The sequence below is a fragment of the Seriola dumerili genome, unplaced genomic scaffold (genome assembly GCF_002260705.1).
Source record: "Seriola dumerili isolate Sdu_G_001 unplaced genomic scaffold, Sdu_1.0 BDQW01000025.1, whole genome shotgun sequence".
Taxonomy (NCBI): domain Eukaryota; kingdom Metazoa; phylum Chordata; class Actinopteri; order Carangiformes; family Carangidae; genus Seriola; species Seriola dumerili.
The window spans coordinates 13,984,166-14,002,468 of NW_019174280.1; the positions used below are offsets into that span (position 1 = coordinate 13,984,166).

Here is an 18,303-nt window from a genome sequence, read left to right on the forward strand (position 1 = left end):
GAACGACGTGTCATTCTTATTTTCTTTTATAGGGTATGTGAGCATTCACCCTACAACTGATATATTTTAATTTTTTTTCTTTTTCTAGACAGTATACACTGAGTAACCATGGCTGAGTACAAGCTAGAGGTGACAACAGGCGAGATGCCATATGCAGGAACATGGGATCACGTATTTGTCACCTTATTTGGAAATGAAGGACAGAGTGAGCGAATTGAGTTGGACAACTATGGCCCTGACTTCACAAGAGCGGCAGTAAGTTGAATCCAGTTGTACATAGCTCATATAATTGTTTGTGCATAAATGTATGTTTGGGTCGTCTTTGCCTCTATCTAAGGACTTATTGGAATATATTACATTCACCTTTATTAGACAACATTAGCATTAACAGCTGTGTACTTATCAGACTAAAAAAAAGGTTATGCGTTCAACTTCGAACTTCTTTCCTTTTCTTGCCAAGAGATGTCTCCAGCACTGGAGAGTGACGCTAGTGTTAACTCTTCTTTTGTTTGTGTTCATTTTTTTCTTCTACTGAAGTTAGTTTGCTAACCAACTAGCCCCTGCCCATACCATCTCATAATACTACTTTGTGATAGTGAGTCACAATGGTGTTCAGTCAGCCATCAGTTCATCATGAGAGGATGAAGAGGTAGTGCTGCCCAGAGGGCGTATTCTAATCTCTTGTTTTGTAAACACAATTATGGCTTTAGCTCTTGGTAGGTTAACAGCTGTTGATGCTAATGTTGGCTATATAGCGATATAAACATTACAAATAGCACCTTTAATAATTCAAGGACCATGAGGTACAGAAGCACATTTCCAGAGTGTTTTGCTTTCTTTGTCTTTTTTGCAAAAAGTATTTTGGACAGTCTGTCAACAAATTTCCACACTTTTGTAAATTTAGTGTATAAAATACTTTTTACAGGCCACACTACTTTCTAATAATGAGTTGCCAAAGTCTTGTTCAAGGTGTGACTCTTTTTACTTTTTAGACAGTAACATACAGTACACGTTGAACTGTACTACATTGTGTTTATAAATCTATTTTCTGTTTTTCTGACATGCTGATTGATTTTCCCACATAGAAGCCTTTACATGATTCTAGCTCAGCTCCAACATGTACAAATGACAGTGTGTGACTGAAGCATATAAAAGAAATGCCCTTTTCAAAACATGTTGACATGACATGTCAACTTTAATTCCCAGACAGGAACCTACACCATAAAAACCAGTTCATCCCTGGGGAAACTTCTGCTGGTCAAGGTGGAGAAAGATCCCTATTTGGTTCTCTCAGAGGATGCATGGTACTGCTCCAAACTAGTGGTGACGACTCCAGAGGAAGATGTTATTCTCTTCCCCTGTTACAGATGGATCTCCAGGGGAGAACTGGTGGAGCTGAGAGGAGGGAGAGGTCTGCTTCAAATTCCCCAAATAATATATTATAAATAATTCATATCTATATTTTCTTTCATATCTTTTCTTTTAACAGAATTTTTTTAGTTTTTTTAGTTTTTGACAGTTCTGATTCTGATTTTGTCCTTTTCACCTCTCAGCCATGAAGGTTTTTGAGGAGGACCATCCCCTGTTGACTGACCACCGGAAAAGAGAGTTAACACTTAAAAAGAACTTGTACCAGTAAGTCTGCTGTACAGTATGCACTTATGCTCTCAGACAATTTCAGTGTTTTTCTATAACTTTGTTTGTTTGTTTTTACAGATGGAAGATCATGGCTGAAGGACTACCCCACATCAACAGTTTCAATAATGAGTCTGAGCTCCCAGATGAAATCCGCTACTCTGACTCCAAATCAAACGAAACACTTAATACGGAAATGATAATGTGGGTCTATATAAATATTTATTATTGACATAATCAGGTTCCGATATAGTCGGATATATGTTCTCCTTTTCCTCCCTTTTTTTTTAACCTTTTTTTGTTTTTTGTTTTTTTATCCTGTTCAGTGGTGTTGAACTCAAGCTTAAGGGTCTGCTCGGCTCAGTGGAAAAATGGAAAAGCATTGAAGACATGAAACAAATCTTCTGGTATAAAAAGACAACAATTTCAGGTACATTTCATTTCCAGTTTTCCAGTTCTGCTGCTTCACCACTGCAATGTCACTGTCTTGTGCCATAGTAACAGGTGACTGCATTTGCCAGACGCAGACACACCATTATCAGTTCTCTGCAACAACAGTTCTTTTGTAGTTCACTGATAAGTGATCTAACAGTCCAATCAGACATTGGCAGATCATTAGGGCTGTTCTTAGTGAATAATATTATAAGGTTTAGCACTTTGGGGAACTGGAAAAGCATCATTGCAGGTGACATTCAAACTGATTAGTTATCAGTTACAGTAACATCCAGCACATCATCAAAACCAATGCATCCATGGTGTGACATACATTTTCGTGGTATTTTTCAAACCATGTTACTGAGCTCTCTGGATAATATTGCTGAGTAAAATGCTAGACGGCTAATTTTTTCTTAAATCTACATTCAAGCCCTTGCCAAACGAGTTTGCACAATGCTGATTAAGCCTATCAGCAGCAGGTAAATCTCTCTATATTTCGTAGAATAAGTTTTAAATCTGATGTCTGTGGTAACATTACTGTGCTGCTACACTGGTGGCAATTCATTTTATGTCAACCAGCAATGATAACTTTGCCAGAGCTGAAGAGTGGAGAAACCGCAGTGATGGAGAGAAAGTGGTCTACAGCAACTAAGAGTATGGCAGAAAAAAACAGAAAGTTTCTATTGCTCCAGATAAACTAGAATTACTGCTTTGGGGTTGTATGCCTCCACCACTCAGACTAGTTTCAGGTTCCATCCCTGTTTATCCAGAGTCATACAAAACATTAACCATTTGGGGGTTTTCTGAAGTCATCGTGACCTTAACCTTTGACCTTTGGCCACCAAAGTCTAATCAGTTTGTCCTTGAATCCAAGTGACCGTTTGTACCAAATTTGAAGAAGTTCCCTCAAGGCGTTACAGAGATATTGCATTCACAAAACCAAAACCATGTTTTGTGATGTCACCATGCATTTGACCTTTGACCCCTAAAATCTAATCAGTTCATCTTTAAGTCCAAGTGAACGATTGTACCAAATTTAAAGAAGTTCCTTCAAAGCATTTCGGATATATTGCATAGAGGCATAAAAAATAAACTGCAATCAGAGGAATGATTACAGTCTAAAAAAGAAAGCGATTGATGGCGAAGACATACACGGACTACTCATGTAGCTTTTTTCGTTGGAGAGGAGTGAAAGAAGAGAGGGGACTGACTGCGGATAAAAAATATTTGGAGGAGGCAATGTAGCTATTTACTAAATAAATTCCTAAATAATGGATTATTGTCTTAAAACTAAGCATGCATCAACAGTGTTTGTATAGTTACTCTCACTACCATGGGAGACAAACATTTTGCATATTTAACACCTTACTACAAAATAATAATTGCAAAGCCACAAGCCCTGTGTGAGAGCACCATTTCCATGTCAAATTATATTACATTTTTTAGACTTTTCTTCTTCTTGTCAAATAAAAGATGCTGCCCTGGTGGGTACAAAGCTTATGCAAAGTAAAAACCTTTGAAGAACAAACACACAATCTTGTTTTTCATTAAATGACCATGATCATCATGTTGTACTTAAAACCTGACCAAAGATAAACATTTTAGACATTTTATCATATCTGCCAATTGCTTTTCTTCCAGAGTATGTTACAGAGCACTGGAAGGAAGACGACTTTTATGGATACCAGTTTCTGAACGGAATCAACCCCAATGTGATCAAGAAATGCTCAGAGCTTCCCCCAAACTTTCCAGTCACAGAGGAGATGGTGAAGCCGTTTCTGGAAGAGGATAGCTCTCTGGAGGAAGAAATGGAGGTATGAAAGGAGAGTGGCTTTAAATGGCTGATAATATTTTCTTTGGGAGACAATTTGTATTTGTAGTAATGTCTGTACTTATACACAGTGGATCCCTGAATCATATTGTCTTGATTTATTACAAACACATGTGCTACCTCTTGATGCCTTAAACACTTCTTTCTTCTGTCTTTCCTCCACATAAAGGACGGCAAGATATTCCTCTATGACCAAAAGAAGATGGATGGAATACCTGCTAGAGACTACAATGGTGAACCTCTGCATGTGAGCGCTGGTCTCTGTCTGTTCTACTTGAACCCGGAAGACAAACTGATGCCAATTGCAATACAGGTATTTCACTGATACATTGAATCAGAAGTTTTCAGAAGTCTTGTCACACTACTTTAACATACTGTATAACAATTAAACGTGTTTTTATATCACATTCCAGCTGCATCAACAACCCTCTGAGGATAATCCCATCTTTCTGCCCAGTGACTCAGAGACGGACTGGCTGCTAGCCAAGATGTTCATCAAAAATGCAGATTTCATAGATCATGAAGCGGTCCATCACCTCATGAGCACTCACTTTCTGGCAGAGGTCTATACTATGGCCGCTCTTCGCTGCTTCCCTGTGATTCATCCCCTCTACAAGGTATAACTACACAGCAGAGATCATTGAGCTGGCGCACCTTTTAATGTTCCCTGGATCTGAACTGATGAGCTGACTTTTTACTGATTATTTTGGTATTTTCAGGACATCTTATGTCTTTATTGGAGAGTTAATAGAAGAGAGGAGACAGGAAATACAATACAGGGTACTGGTTGAATTTGAACCACTGATGGTGCGATTGAGTACCTTAAACCTCTAGACCCCCAGGACACCCCATAACTTTATAACTTAACACATATGTTATGTTGATCCAAGCATATCATACAGTACAAAACTATTTTACATTTTAACGTGTCAATGTCAGAGACATTACACCTAATTATGCACAGATAATAAGGTGATGTGCTAATGCTTAATTAAAATCAAACCAGATCCCAAGATTCTTTGCCAACAGGTGTAAAACAGGTGCTAGCAATAGCTCCCTGTTGGAACATGTACACAGGTATGCGTGTGGAGACCCACACAACACTCCACCTCTTTATGACTTTGGATTTTCTGAGACTTAGTGCATACTGTATATAATTTGTTCCATCTCATTCTCACACTTATAATTCATGCTATTAGGCAGGATCAGTTTCCAGTGACTTATTTTCAGCCCTTATCACAAAGCCTTGTAGAGTTACACCTAAAACACCTTTTTAAGAGCATCAAACACATCCTTCTAAAAGTTACTCAGCTTTGAACATGACCAGATTATGTGTATAAAAGTGACTATTTGAGCTCCATATTTCCAACATTTGTTGGAATTTGTTGGTTCCCCATTGCCATTTGTTTGATGTATATTGTTATTACTTTCCATTTGAACTCCCTTTAAGTACTCAAACATCAACAAATGTGCTTCAGTACATGTCTATCCAAGTATGTTGTCATAAAAGTTTTTATTTCAGCTTCTTTTTCTATCTAATTTGTAAGGAATTATTCAGATTCATAAACAAAACTATATATTATAAAACATATATTAGATATATATTTTCTAACCTTTTAAAAAACAATTATGGGACATCCAGTGGCCTAATGGTTAACACATTCCATATAACTGCAAAGTCTGTGTTTCAGTTACAGCCAAGGACCTTTGTTGCCTGCTATTAATGCTACATCAATAGAAAGTGTTTTCATGCAATTACATGTATCTAAAAAAGTTTGTCCTTGAAAGCAAAAAAACATTGCCCTATCAAATATACAATGGCTTTTAAAGTGACAAATGTGTTTGAGATCAAGAACTTTGTATCCATCAGGGTTTACTCTTTTAAAGGAAAAAATGCACTTCATGAAAAACCTGTTATAATTATGACTTATTTTGGTGATCAACACAGTCAGGATGTGATCTCTGCTCTTTGTTTATTGAAATAAGCATCTTACTTTGACTTTAAACATCCTTCCCTCTTTCTGTGCAGCTGTTGATCCCACACTTCCGGTACACTATCTACATAAACACTGAAGGCCGTGAATCTCTTTTTGGAAAGAATGGGGTTCTAAGAATAGTAAGGCACATACATCTTTTTGTAATATTTGGACCATTTATATTAAACCATTGCAGACTGAGTTTAAGCCTTTGTTTCATTTTTCTTTTGAATGATTTCTTTTTACTTAAAATATTTCTGTATACTTGATTATCAGAGTTCACTTGGATATGATGGGATGATGGAGCTCATGAGAAGGGCTCTCTCTGAAATGACCTACAGCTCCCTCTGTCTGCCAGAGAACATCACTGCACGAGGACTGGAGTCAATCCCCAACTTCTACTACAGAGATGACGGACTGAAGTTGTGGAACATCATCAACAGGTAACTTTTAATTCAGATTAAATAGATATTTATTATGCAACTGGAAATAAAAAATCCAAAATCACATTGTTTTTTGTGTTTTCCAGCTTTGTGACGGCAATAGTGGAGTACTATTATCCCTCTAACAGTGAGGTCCAAAAGGACACTGAGCTGCAAGAATGGATCAATGAGATATTCACCCATGCCTTCTTGAGAAACACAGCCTCAGGTATTTAACTAACGTTCTCACACAATTTGTAAACACAACCTGAATATACAGTGGGCTGTAGTATGATGAAATTTTCCATGGAGGTAGTGAATGCCAAAGACTAACTGCTGCCAACAGGGTTTCCAGGATGCTTTCATACTGTGGAGGAAGTGATCAAATTCATCACCATGGTGATCTTCACAGTGACAGCTCAGCATGCTGCCGTCAATAATGGACAGGTAAGGCAAGAGTAAATAGTTAGGGAAAAGGAACATGTAGTGCTGTTTGATCAAGTTTTGATTAATTATTCAAATATATGGAAACATTTTGCAGATCTGCAAACTGCTTCATCCATTACAATCTTTCTTTTAATAACTCCCCTTAGCAGGATACATTACAGTGTTGCATATTTTTCATTTCTGATCCATGTTTACATCTATTTTTCTTATTAGACTCAGTTGATTGAATTAGTTTTCTATCAAAGTTGTCACAACACCACCATATGAAACTAAATAAAATACAAATACAAATGAACAAACTTAAGTGATACATATTGAAGCTTCTTTTATAATCTAGTTTGACTACAACTCCTGGGTGCCCAATGGCTCACTCCTGCTGCACCAACCTCCTCCGACCACTAAGGGGGAGTCAAGCATGGAGACAATTTTGGAGACCCTCCCAAATGTTGGAGAAAGTGTCAACTTTGCAGCAATGACACAGATGCTGTCAGAAAAATACACTGATGTTGTAAGTTTGTTATACTTATAAAATACAGTACAATCCTTACAGCTTAACCATGTGGCCTTTACCACAAAACACTGTGTCAATCAATATGTCTGTGTTGTATATTTCATTTTGGCAGGTTCCCTTGGGTGCATACCCCGAAGAACGATTCGATGAGCCTGCTCCTAAGCAGATGATCAAGGATTTTCAAGAAGAGTTGTCCTACCTCAGTGAAGAAATTACATCAAGGAACTCTGAGCTTAAAGTGCCCTACACATATCTGAACCCTACTGAGATAGAGAACAGTATAACTATTTAAGAAAGTCTGAGGGAGTCATACTGTATTAGCTAATTGTATACGTACATTTCTCAACACCTGTCTTGCATGCTGGGAGGTGTGTTATGATTTGAATTTAACTGTATGTACACTAGGTGGTGTTAGAGACAGTTAGTAGCATTCTGGGACAAGACTATATTTTAGTTGTATCATGATAAGTGGGCCTATGGTATGGTAACATGTAGACTGTGTGTTGAGAAGCAACTTAACTGATTAACCCAGCAAATAATAGCTTACTCAATAATCTTTATAATGATTTAATTAGGTTTTCTGCATTAGTGTACTTTACTGCCATTGGTTTTGTTGCTTTAGACTTCCACAGGTGCATAACATTAACTTTAACATATTATTAATTCTGAAAGCAGAGCTACTGTGTGTTTAGGGCTAGTCAAGATGATATGGATCAGAGTTCTGTCTCAGAGCCAGTTCTTCTTTATGTTCTTCATCAGAAATTTTACTTCAGGTGTTTTTATTTACTTATTTCTCATTGGAATTAGATGGTGAATTAGATAAAGCTGTGAGAAAACACACACACGCACACACACGCTCGCACGCACGCACACACACACACAGATAGTTATTCTGTATGAAATGCTTTTTTTCATGTCTAAAAGTGAAGTTCAAGCTTAATATATTATTGTGTTTATTGGAAATGCATGAAAAAATAAAATATCAAAATAATGGTGGTCTAATGTGTGTAATTACCTCCACGTCACCTGTGTCCCACTTTAATTTAATCTCTTTTTAAAGAGTACACTAAATCTTGTGTTAGTAAATTATGTGCACAGTCCCTTTTATTATACTAGTTGATCCTGGGCCAATTTTATGATGTTGGTTACAACAGAAGACGTGCTCTTTATGATGAATACTTCTGGGCAGATTTTTGTCAGTCTAACAGACTGGAGGATGACCTCAGCCTCCCCCAATCAATTGCCTTTAAGCATTTATTGATAACTCTAATATCATATGATGTATTACTAATGTTATAATGTAATGTTACATTAATACTGTAATGTTATGTTAATGTTATATTACTGAGCTGTTAGCACCCTACAGTCCTGAATCCTGCAATTTGCAGATATTTTTCTTTAGTCATCCATTGTTAAAACCCCAACTGTAATTGCCCTCACCCACTAAAATATGTTAGAAACACATATTTTTAGTATTATAAAAATCCTCAAATCATGGAGGAACCTGACAATCTACCAGTTCAGTCAGTTCTGCAATCTGTAAGTGAGTAGTGTTCTCTAAGTAGGAGAGATGCAGACACATATAGACACATTGGATGTAGCAGTATGGTGGATGTGCTCTATCTGGTAACTACAGAGTATGTTTATGCAGGTCAACATGCAACTGAGTTGGATAAACAAGTAGGAGGACAGTCAGTCACAGGACCTATTCCTCTCAGAAGAGCTTAGTGAGGAGAGTCAGCCACATTATAGACAATCTGACTCTTAAGTTCATCTGAGTCTTCTCAAAGTACCCAGGAATCACAAGCTTCAACTGACACCCATAAAGAAATAAGGCTTTTCTAGTTTTCAAGGAACAGTTAAAACAATTCCTTCAGTTTGCTTAAAGTGTGGCTCCTTGATTGTCAAGGAAGATGTGAAGGAGCTGCAAAATTAAGGATCTTAGTTGACACTAGAACTCACATGTGCTAACAGCTGTAGTTACAGACAGCAGTCTCCGCCTACTCTGAGTAGGACCAAAGGGGCAGTGAACCTACTTTTGACAGAATAAGTTTTCTTCAGTGGCATATATTTTTGTTAAACTTGAACAGTTCTGTGGCATCATGAACCTCAAAACAATAAGTGAAGACATATAGACAATATTAAGGAAGAAGTTTGTGTTTCCTGTCATTTAAAAAAATATGGAGCAAAGAGCAGAGTGCAGTAGTAACTACCATGAAATCACAAGAAGCAGAAGTTGTGCTCTGTGGAGATGGACAGTGCACCTCTCAAGGGCAAATACAGCACATGCTCTTTTCTAGATGTACAGAGTCAAAAGGTAATGGACTTCAAGGTAATAAGCTGCACAGATGTTTTGACCTCTAATACCATAGAAATCAATGGTTTAAAGGAAGCTCTCAAATCCATAGAAGACTAGAATTACCACCTTGCAGCTGTATCACGAGACAACCAGGTTGCTGGAAATATGGTCACAATCTCCCCTTCCTGAGTTACAGAATTGAACAATACCCAGCAGTGTTATTGCAGAACATTATAATGTCACAGTGAAGTTGACATTTGACCATTTGGATATAAAATGTTATCACCCAATTTTGTCCTTAAAGACATTTGAGTTGAATAATTAGTGTATGAATTTCTGAATAATGGCCGAAAACAAGTTTTGTGAGGTCATAGTGTGCCAGAAGTAAAGAAATTCCCCCTGGAGGTTCCTAATATGGTGCATTCACAACAACATGAGATCACCATGACCTTGAACTTTGACCTTTGTCCACCAAAATCTAACCAGTTCATCTTTGAGTCCAAGTGAATGTTTGTGACAAATTTAAACAAATTTTCTCAAGGTGCTCTTGAGATACCACATTCAAGAGGCCCAAACCTTGTTTTGTGACCTTGACCTTTGACCACCAAAATCTAATCTAATCTAGTTCATCAAGAAGTTCTGTCAAAGCATTACTGAGATATCACGTTCACAAGGACAACACCGTGTTTTGTGAGGTCACCACAACCTTGACCTTTGATCTAACCAGTTCATCCTTAGGTCCAAGGGGACATTTGTGCCAAATTTGAAGAAGTTCCTTCAAGGCCTTACTGAGATTTCGCATTCACGAGAATGGGATGTACGTATTGACAGACAGATGGACAACCCGAAATCAATAGGCCTCTGGCTTTCACCAGCATGAAGGCATAAAGTGGCTTCTGGACTGACAAACATCACAAATTGTTAAAGGAATGAAGGGTCTGTAATCCACAAAAAAAACACCAAAAATTTGATCTGTTTCATGTGGCAAAAGGAGTCAGAAAAACTGGACACTGGAGCCAAGAGGAGGGAATGTCAAGGCCTGGGAGAGTGGATTCCATCAATTATGAATCATTTGTGGTGGACTGTAGAAACCTATGGAGGTGCCACCAAGGTGTTGAAAGACAAGTGCATATGAGTAATACACCATGTTGCCAACCAACAGGACTGGCCAGGGAACAGGCACTATCATCAATGTGCGTGCTCATGAGCCCCTTGATGAGACGAGCCAGAGAAGTTAAGACTGTCCTATCCTATAGAATGGCCAAAATATAACGTCTACATTTTAAGACAATATCTTTCATGTGACCATACTGGCAGCATTCTACACACAAGGTAACAGACATTAACTTTCACAATAGTGTCTTTATTAGTAGTAGTATAATCAGGACTGCTGTGTAATCCACATTTATTAACTATTAGTGTTAGAAAAAACTTCAATTATCCACTTGTTTTATGCTAAATTAAGGTTTTGAAGGATGTAATATGAAATCCTCATGTATATTATTCCTGTCTGTTATTGTTAGCGCCATTAAAATTATATGTTGTTTCATTTAACGTTTTATGGGTCATGGTGGCAGGTTGCTGTGTGATTTTTGTGTAAACTCCAGATTAAACAATTCAAAAGTTCTGTAGAAAATTACTCTCTTCTCCTGGTGAGACAAAGGGAAAAGATGGTACCATGAACCAACTCCCAGGAAGTAAAACGGCTGTGATCACTTTTATACTTTGCTTTTTGGCTTTATGCCATTCTGATTCCCACTTAAGGTTCTTCCCTTAAGTGGGAAGTGGTCCCATAATTAACAAGGGTTTTGTAATTTTGATACACTACATGTTTTTGCATCTGTCGATTCATAGGTTTGTAAGTTCTGCTTATTGTTGAAAGGTGCCTTACCTTGCCCTGCCTTGCCTTGCCCTGCTTTGCCCTGCCTTGCCCTGCCTTGCCCTGCCTTGCCCTGCCTTGCCCTGCCTTGCCTTACTTTGATTTGCTATGCAGTCTCAAAAACGTCAAAATTTGGGCGGAGGAAATACAAGACAAAGGCAGGGAGCAAGAGTGAGAAGACGAACAGAGGAAGAAGAGAAGAAAATTCTGGACCTGCAGCCATAAGACAATGAGGTAGGTAAAAAAACAGACTGAAGGTGTGTGTAGTAACTTTACTACTACTTTACTCTACTACTCTACTACCCTTCCTTCCTCATGGTGTGAAGCCGATGATCAACACACTATATATGAAATAATGTATGCAAGATAATACTAGCCAGTAAGGTTTAATAAGCTTTTGGCATGCATGTGGCTGAATATTTTTATTTAAAAGAAAATGTTTTCAGATAAACAAAAATTTATGGCTGTATTTTGCACGGTTTTGATGCCATCACTGTGACAAAACCCACAGACAAAACTACGACATAAAAATTAAATACTCAAAACTGCCAATTTCATAGCTCCTGCTATATTAGGTGACTCCGGGACTACATTTTTCCATGATGACGTGCGCACACACACACACACACACACACACACACACACACACACACACACACACACACACACACACACACCCAACGTGAGCATTCATTCTGAAATTTAAATATTGTCTTTTTTTTAAGTGATAATGGCTGAGTATAAGCTAGAGGTGACAACAGGTGACATGCAATATGCAGGAACATGGGATCACATATTTATCACCTTCTTTGGAAATGAAGGACAGAGTGATCGAACTGAGTTGGACAACTTTGGCACTGACTTCACAAGAGGAGCAGTAAGTTGAATCCAGTTGTACATGGCTCATATAGTGATTCTCAAATTAGGTCTAGTCTTGTTAGTGCATTTACATAAGTTGAAGTAGCATAACTGGCTAACTGGAGTACATCACATTTACCTTTATCTAATTCACTACACTTAGTGATGCAATCTCATGAGCATGCCACAATTTAGTTAATAATTGAAGTTTGTTCAACACAAATTTTTTAGGATGATGAGCCTGAACAAATTGCTTGTTTTTGTTTGCTTTTTTGTTTGTTTGTTTGTTTTGTTTTTTGCAAAAATTATTTGGACAGTCTTTAAACAAATTTCCAAACCTTTGTAAATTTATATTATTTAAAAATATTTTTCACAGGCTATATTACTTTCCTTTAATGAGTTAAGTTTTTTGACTTTCTTTGACCAGCCAGCTGTCACGGTTGTCAATCACTATGTATACTAGAATTCACATCCAGGAATTTACATTTTCTATTATTATATTAAAAATTTACATTAATATATTTTAAGTTAAATGTCTACAGTATATACTACTAAGTAATATACAGTACATGTTGAACTGTACTATGTTATGTTGCTGAATTTGTATGCTGTTTAATTTTACCACTTGTATTAACCCTAACTTCCAGACAGGAACCTACACCATAAAAACCAGTTCATCCCTGGGGAAACTTCTGCTGGTCAAGGTGGAGAAAGATCCCTATTTGGTTCTCTCAGAGGATGAGTGGTACTGCTCTAAAATAGTGGTGACGACTCCAGAAGGAAATGTCATTCTCTTCCCCTGTTACAGATGGATCTCCAGGGGAGAACTGGTGGAGCTGAGAGGAGGGAGAGGTCTGCTTTAAATTCCCCAAATAATATATTATAGATAATTCAAATTAATATTTTTGATATTATTTCTTGTAACACAATTTTATTTGAATGCTGTTATGTTCTTTTCACCTCTCAGCCATGAAGGTCTTTGAGGAGGACCATCCCCTGTTGACTGACCACCGGAAAAAAGAGCTGATACTTAAAAAGAGCTTGTACCAGTAAGTCTGCAGTACAGTATGTACCCAGAGCTGCACTTAAGGTCTCAGAGACTCATCTGGAGATATTTCACTGTGTTTTCTGTAACTTTGTTTGTTTGTTTTTACAGATGGAAGATCATGGCTGAAGGACTACCCCACATCAACAGTTTCAATAATGTGTCTGAGCTCCCAGATGAAATCCGTTTCTCTAAGTCCAAATCGAGTAAAACACTTAACACAAAGAGGATAATGTGAGTCTATATAAATATTTATGATTGACACAATCAGGTTCCAATGTAATCATATAATATTGTTTCTTTGTTTTCCCCTTTTTCAGCGGTGTTGAACTCAAGCTTAAGGGTATGATTGGATCTATGGAAAAATGGGAAAGCATTGAAGACATGAAAAAAATCTTTTGGTACAAAAAGACAACAATGTCAGGTACATTTTATTTTCAGTTTTCCAGTTCTGCTGCTTAATACAACACTGCAATGTCACTGTCATAGTATCATAGTAACAGGTGACAATTTTTTTCTCTGCACTAAGACATCTGTAATCTCTTTTGAATATATCATTATTTTTTATTAGGGGAAAACCACATAATCTGTCCTGGGAAAATAGTTTTGAGTTTTGAATTCTTTTCAACTTTTTTTCATCCCTTGAATGAATTTGCCATTGTTTGATTATCTAAACCTGATAAATAACATCTGATAAATATTTGTTGAATTTATTTATTAGAATTATGATTGTGCATGGAAATGTTTACAGACTTCAAATGATTTGTTAAAAAAAGATTCAACGATTCTAAAAAAAAACTATTGCAAATCCAAAAGCCCTGCCCTGCAAGCACCTTTTTCTAGATCATTTGTGAAGGTTTTGACTGCATTCCATCTCAAATGTCAACATAGCACAATGTAATTTATTAAAATAAGATAACAATGTTGAACCAACAATCTTGTTTGTAGTTAAATGACCATGATCATCATGTTATATTTCAAACCTGAACAATGAAAAACATTTTAGACATTTTATCATATCTGCCAATTGCTTTTCTTCCAGAGTATGTTACAGAGCACTGGAAGGAAGACGACTTTTATGGATACCAGTTTCTGAACGGAATCAACCCCAATGTGATCAAGAAATGCTCAGAGCTTCCCCCAAACTTTCCAGTCACAGAGGAGATGGTGAAGCCGTTTCTGGAAGAGGATAGCTCTCTGGAGGAAGAAATGGAGGTATGAAAGGAGAGTGGCTTTAAATGGCTGATAATATTTTCTTCAGGAGTAGATTTGTACATTTAAAGCCTGTACTTATATCACAGTGGATCCCTGAATCATATTCTCTTGATTTATTACAAACACATGTGCTACCTCTTGATGCCTTAAACACTTCTTTCTTCTGTCTTTCCTCCACATAAAGGACGGCAAGATATTCCTCTATGACCAAAAGAAGATGGATGGAATACCTGCTAGAGACTACAATGGTGAACCTCTGCATGTGAGCGCTGGTCTCTGTCTGTTCTACTTGAACCCGGAAGACAAACTGATGCCAATTGCAATACAGGTATTTCACTGATACATTGAATCAGAAGTTTTCAGAAGTCTTGTCACACTACTTTAACATACTGTATAACAATTAAACGTGTTTTTATATCACATTCCAGCTGCATCAACAACCCTCTGAGGATAATCCCATCTTTCTGCCCAGTGACTCAGAGACGGACTGGCTGCTAGCCAAGATGTTTATCAAAAATGCAGATGTCGTGGATCATGAAGTGGTCCATCACCTCATGAAAACTCATTTTCTGGCAGAGGTCTATAATATGGCCACTCTTCGCTGCTTCCCTGTGATTCATCCCCTCTACAAGGTATAACTACACTCTGCTGTGTAGTTATCATAGAGCTGGCGCCTCTTTTTCTAAACTGATGATCTAATTGTGTTTTTTGAGTTGATAGTAGAGAGGAGACACAAAATACAATACCAGTGATGGTGCGATTGAGAGCAACGTAAACCTCCAGACCCCCAGGACACTCAATAACCTTAGATCTTAACTTATAATTCATGGTAATTGATTTTAAAATTTTATATTTTAACATGTCAATCTTAGAGAAATGTATTACATTGAACTGTACACAATTTATAAATACGTAAATAAAGATTAGGAACAACCAATTATAAGGGTTGTAATAAAATAATAAATCTTTATAGAACACTTTTCTACCCCAATAGTTGAGGCATGAGAAAATGAAAAAAAAAAAAAAAAAAGACTGCACAACTTTTGTGAAGCGCTGCTCAAGTTGAATTTATGAACAAACCAGATGCCAAGATTATTTGGCTGTTCCCTGTTGGAACATGTACACAGCTATGTGTACATGCTGAGTGGAAACCAAGCACCAGACTCCACCTCTTTATGACTTTATGCTTTCTGAGCTTCAGTGCATTCTGTATGGTATTTTTCTTTATCTCATTCCCACACGCCATTAGGGAGGATAAGTTTTCAGTGAATTATTTTTAGCCCTTCTCTCAAAGCCTAGCTTGTTGATTCCCCTTTGCCTGATGTGTGATGGATATTGTTATTACTTTTATATATATTATATATATATATTACATATATACAGTATATGTACAGTATATGCACATATATATATATATGTATATATTAATACATGTTTTCCTTTTGGAAACAGGGCATGTGGGATGTTTCAAATATGCAGACATTGTTGATGTAGACTGATGTTACTGGCTTCTTTAAATGATCATCACAGTCAGGATGTGCTGTCTATTGATTGTTTACTGAAATAAGTGTCTGATTTTTAATATTCTTCCGTCTTTCTGTACAGCTGTTGATTCCACATTTCCGGTACACTTTCAACATAAATATGGTGGGCCGTGAATCTATTTTTGGAACCAATGGGATTTTAAAAATGGTAAGGCTACAACATCCCTTTTTGAATATTCCCACAATTCCAATTATTCTGAACCACTGCAGAATTTTTATCAAGTTTCAGTCTTTGATTTTTTTTTTTACAATGTTGACTTTTTTCTACTTAAAGAAACTTTTCTGATAATAAATATTTCCATATAATTGATAATCAGAGTTCACTTGGATCTGAGGGGCTGACAGAGCTCATGAGAAGGGCTCTCTCTGAAACCACCTACAGCTCCCTCTGTCTGCCAGAGAACATCACTGCACGAGGACTGAAGTCAATCCCCAACTTCTACTACAGAGATGATGGACTGAAGCTGTGGAACATCATCAACAGGTAACTTTTAATTTAGGTAATAAATATTATGCAAATGTAAATATATACAATTAAAAATCAAATTGTTTGTGTTTACCAGATTTGTGAAGGCAACAGTGGGGTACTATTATCCCTCAGACAAAACGGTCCATAAAGACACTGAGCTGCAGGAATGGATCAGTGAGATATTCATCCATGCCTTCTTAGGAAACAAAGCCTCAGGCAAGCCTGCTCAATTTGTTGTTAACACAACCTGAATATAAATTGGCCTGTATAATGAAGTTTTCCACACAGGTAGCAAATGCCAAATATTAACTGATAACGGTGGTGCTGCCAACAGGGTTTCCAGCATGCTTCAATACTGTAAAGGAAGTGATCAGATTCATCACAGTGGTCATCTTCACAGTGACGGCTCAGCATGCTGCGGTCAATAGTGGACAGGTGAGGCAGGAGTAAATAGGAAAATGGAATATGTAGTGCTGTTTGATCAAATTTTCCATATATGGAACGTTTCTCATTCAATACAATTAGTCTTTTAATAACATCTATTTTTCTGTGTTGTTTTATATTAGATTCAATTGATTAAATCTGTTTTCCATTAAAGTTTCCACAACATCAACATATGAAAAAAATAGCATATAAATATAAATTAAAAGGCTTCTTTCATAATCTAGTTTGACTACCACTGGGTGCCCAATGGCTCACTCCTGCTGCACAAACATCCTCCGACCACTAAGGGGCAGTCAAGCATGGAGACAATTTTGGAGACCCTTCCAAATGTTGGAGAGACTGTCAGCTTTGCAGCAATGGCTTGGGTGCTGTCAGAAAAATACACTGATGTTGTAAGTTTGTTTTTTATGAACACTTAGAAAATACAGTAGATTATTATGGCCTATCCATGTGGCCTTTACCACAAAACACTGTGTCAATCAATATGTCTGTGTTGTATATTTCATTTTGGCAGGTTCCCTTGGGTGCATACCCCGAAGAACGATTCGATGAGCCTGCTCCTAAGCAGATGATCAAGGATTTTCAAGAAGAGTTGTCCTACCTCAGTGAAGAAATTACATCAAGGAACTCTGAGCTTAAAGTGCCCTACACATATCTGAACCCTACTGAGATAGAGAACAGTATAACTATTTAAGAAAGTCTGAGGGAGTCATACTGTATTAACTGATTGTATACATACATTTCTCAAAACCTGTCTTGCATGCTGGGAGGTGTGTTATGATTTGAACTTAACTGTATATATAATAGGTGAGGTGTTAGAGACAGTGAGGTGTTGCATGCTGGGACAAGGAGACTATAATTTAGTTATGATGAGTGTGCCTATGGTATGTGGACCTACTGTATGTTGAGAAGCTAGCAAGTAGAGGAAGTAACAGCTTCTATTTGGTGAATAATTCTAATTTGAAGGTTTTCTGCATTGGTGTGCTCTTCTGCCATTGATTTTGTTGCTTCAGACTTCTAAGTGCATAACATTTATTTTTACATATTGGTAATTCTGGAAGTAGAGCTACATTGAGTTCTACACTGGCTCAGAAAACTTGTAACTAAAGTTGTAACAAACACAAATACACACATACACAAACACACAACAGACAGTTTTCATATCTAAAAGTGAAGTTCAAGCTTGAGGAGTATATATATCTGTTTATTGGAAATGCATGAATTTGTTACCTAAAATCCAGTAAAGGTTTTGGTTGTTCAGTTCTGCAATGTCCCTTCAGTCTTACCACATTA

At 37.2% G+C, this 18,303-nt stretch overlaps 2 protein-coding genes across 2 annotated transcripts; both read left to right on the forward strand.

Moving 5' to 3' along the window:
* Window positions 1–108: 108 nt before the first annotated feature.
* LOC111236750 (hydroperoxide isomerase ALOXE3-like) lies at window positions 109–7,562 on the forward strand. Its single transcript, XM_022765606.1, has 14 exons — window positions 109–255; window positions 1,207–1,411; window positions 1,554–1,635; window positions 1,717–1,839; window positions 1,962–2,065; window positions 3,712–3,884; window positions 4,071–4,214; window positions 4,315–4,518; window positions 5,931–6,017; window positions 6,154–6,320; window positions 6,407–6,528; window positions 6,646–6,746; window positions 7,084–7,254; window positions 7,370–7,562. The coding sequence occupies exons 1-14, from the start codon at window positions 109–111 to the stop codon at window positions 7,547–7,549; spliced, it is 2,010 nt and encodes a 669-aa protein (XP_022621327.1). The 3' UTR covers window positions 7,550–7,562.
* Window positions 7,563–12,165: 4,603 nt separating this feature from the next.
* LOC111236756 (hydroperoxide isomerase ALOXE3-like) lies at window positions 12,166–18,062 on the forward strand. Its single transcript, XM_022765617.1, has 14 exons — window positions 12,166–12,312; window positions 12,941–13,145; window positions 13,261–13,342; window positions 13,450–13,572; window positions 13,659–13,762; window positions 14,381–14,553; window positions 14,738–14,881; window positions 14,982–15,185; window positions 16,159–16,245; window positions 16,415–16,581; window positions 16,661–16,782; window positions 16,901–17,001; window positions 17,235–17,402; window positions 17,525–18,062. The coding sequence occupies exons 1-14, from the start codon at window positions 12,166–12,168 to the stop codon at window positions 17,702–17,704; spliced, it is 2,007 nt and encodes a 668-aa protein (XP_022621338.1). The 3' UTR covers window positions 17,705–18,062.
* Window positions 18,063–18,303: the final 241 nt, after the last annotated feature.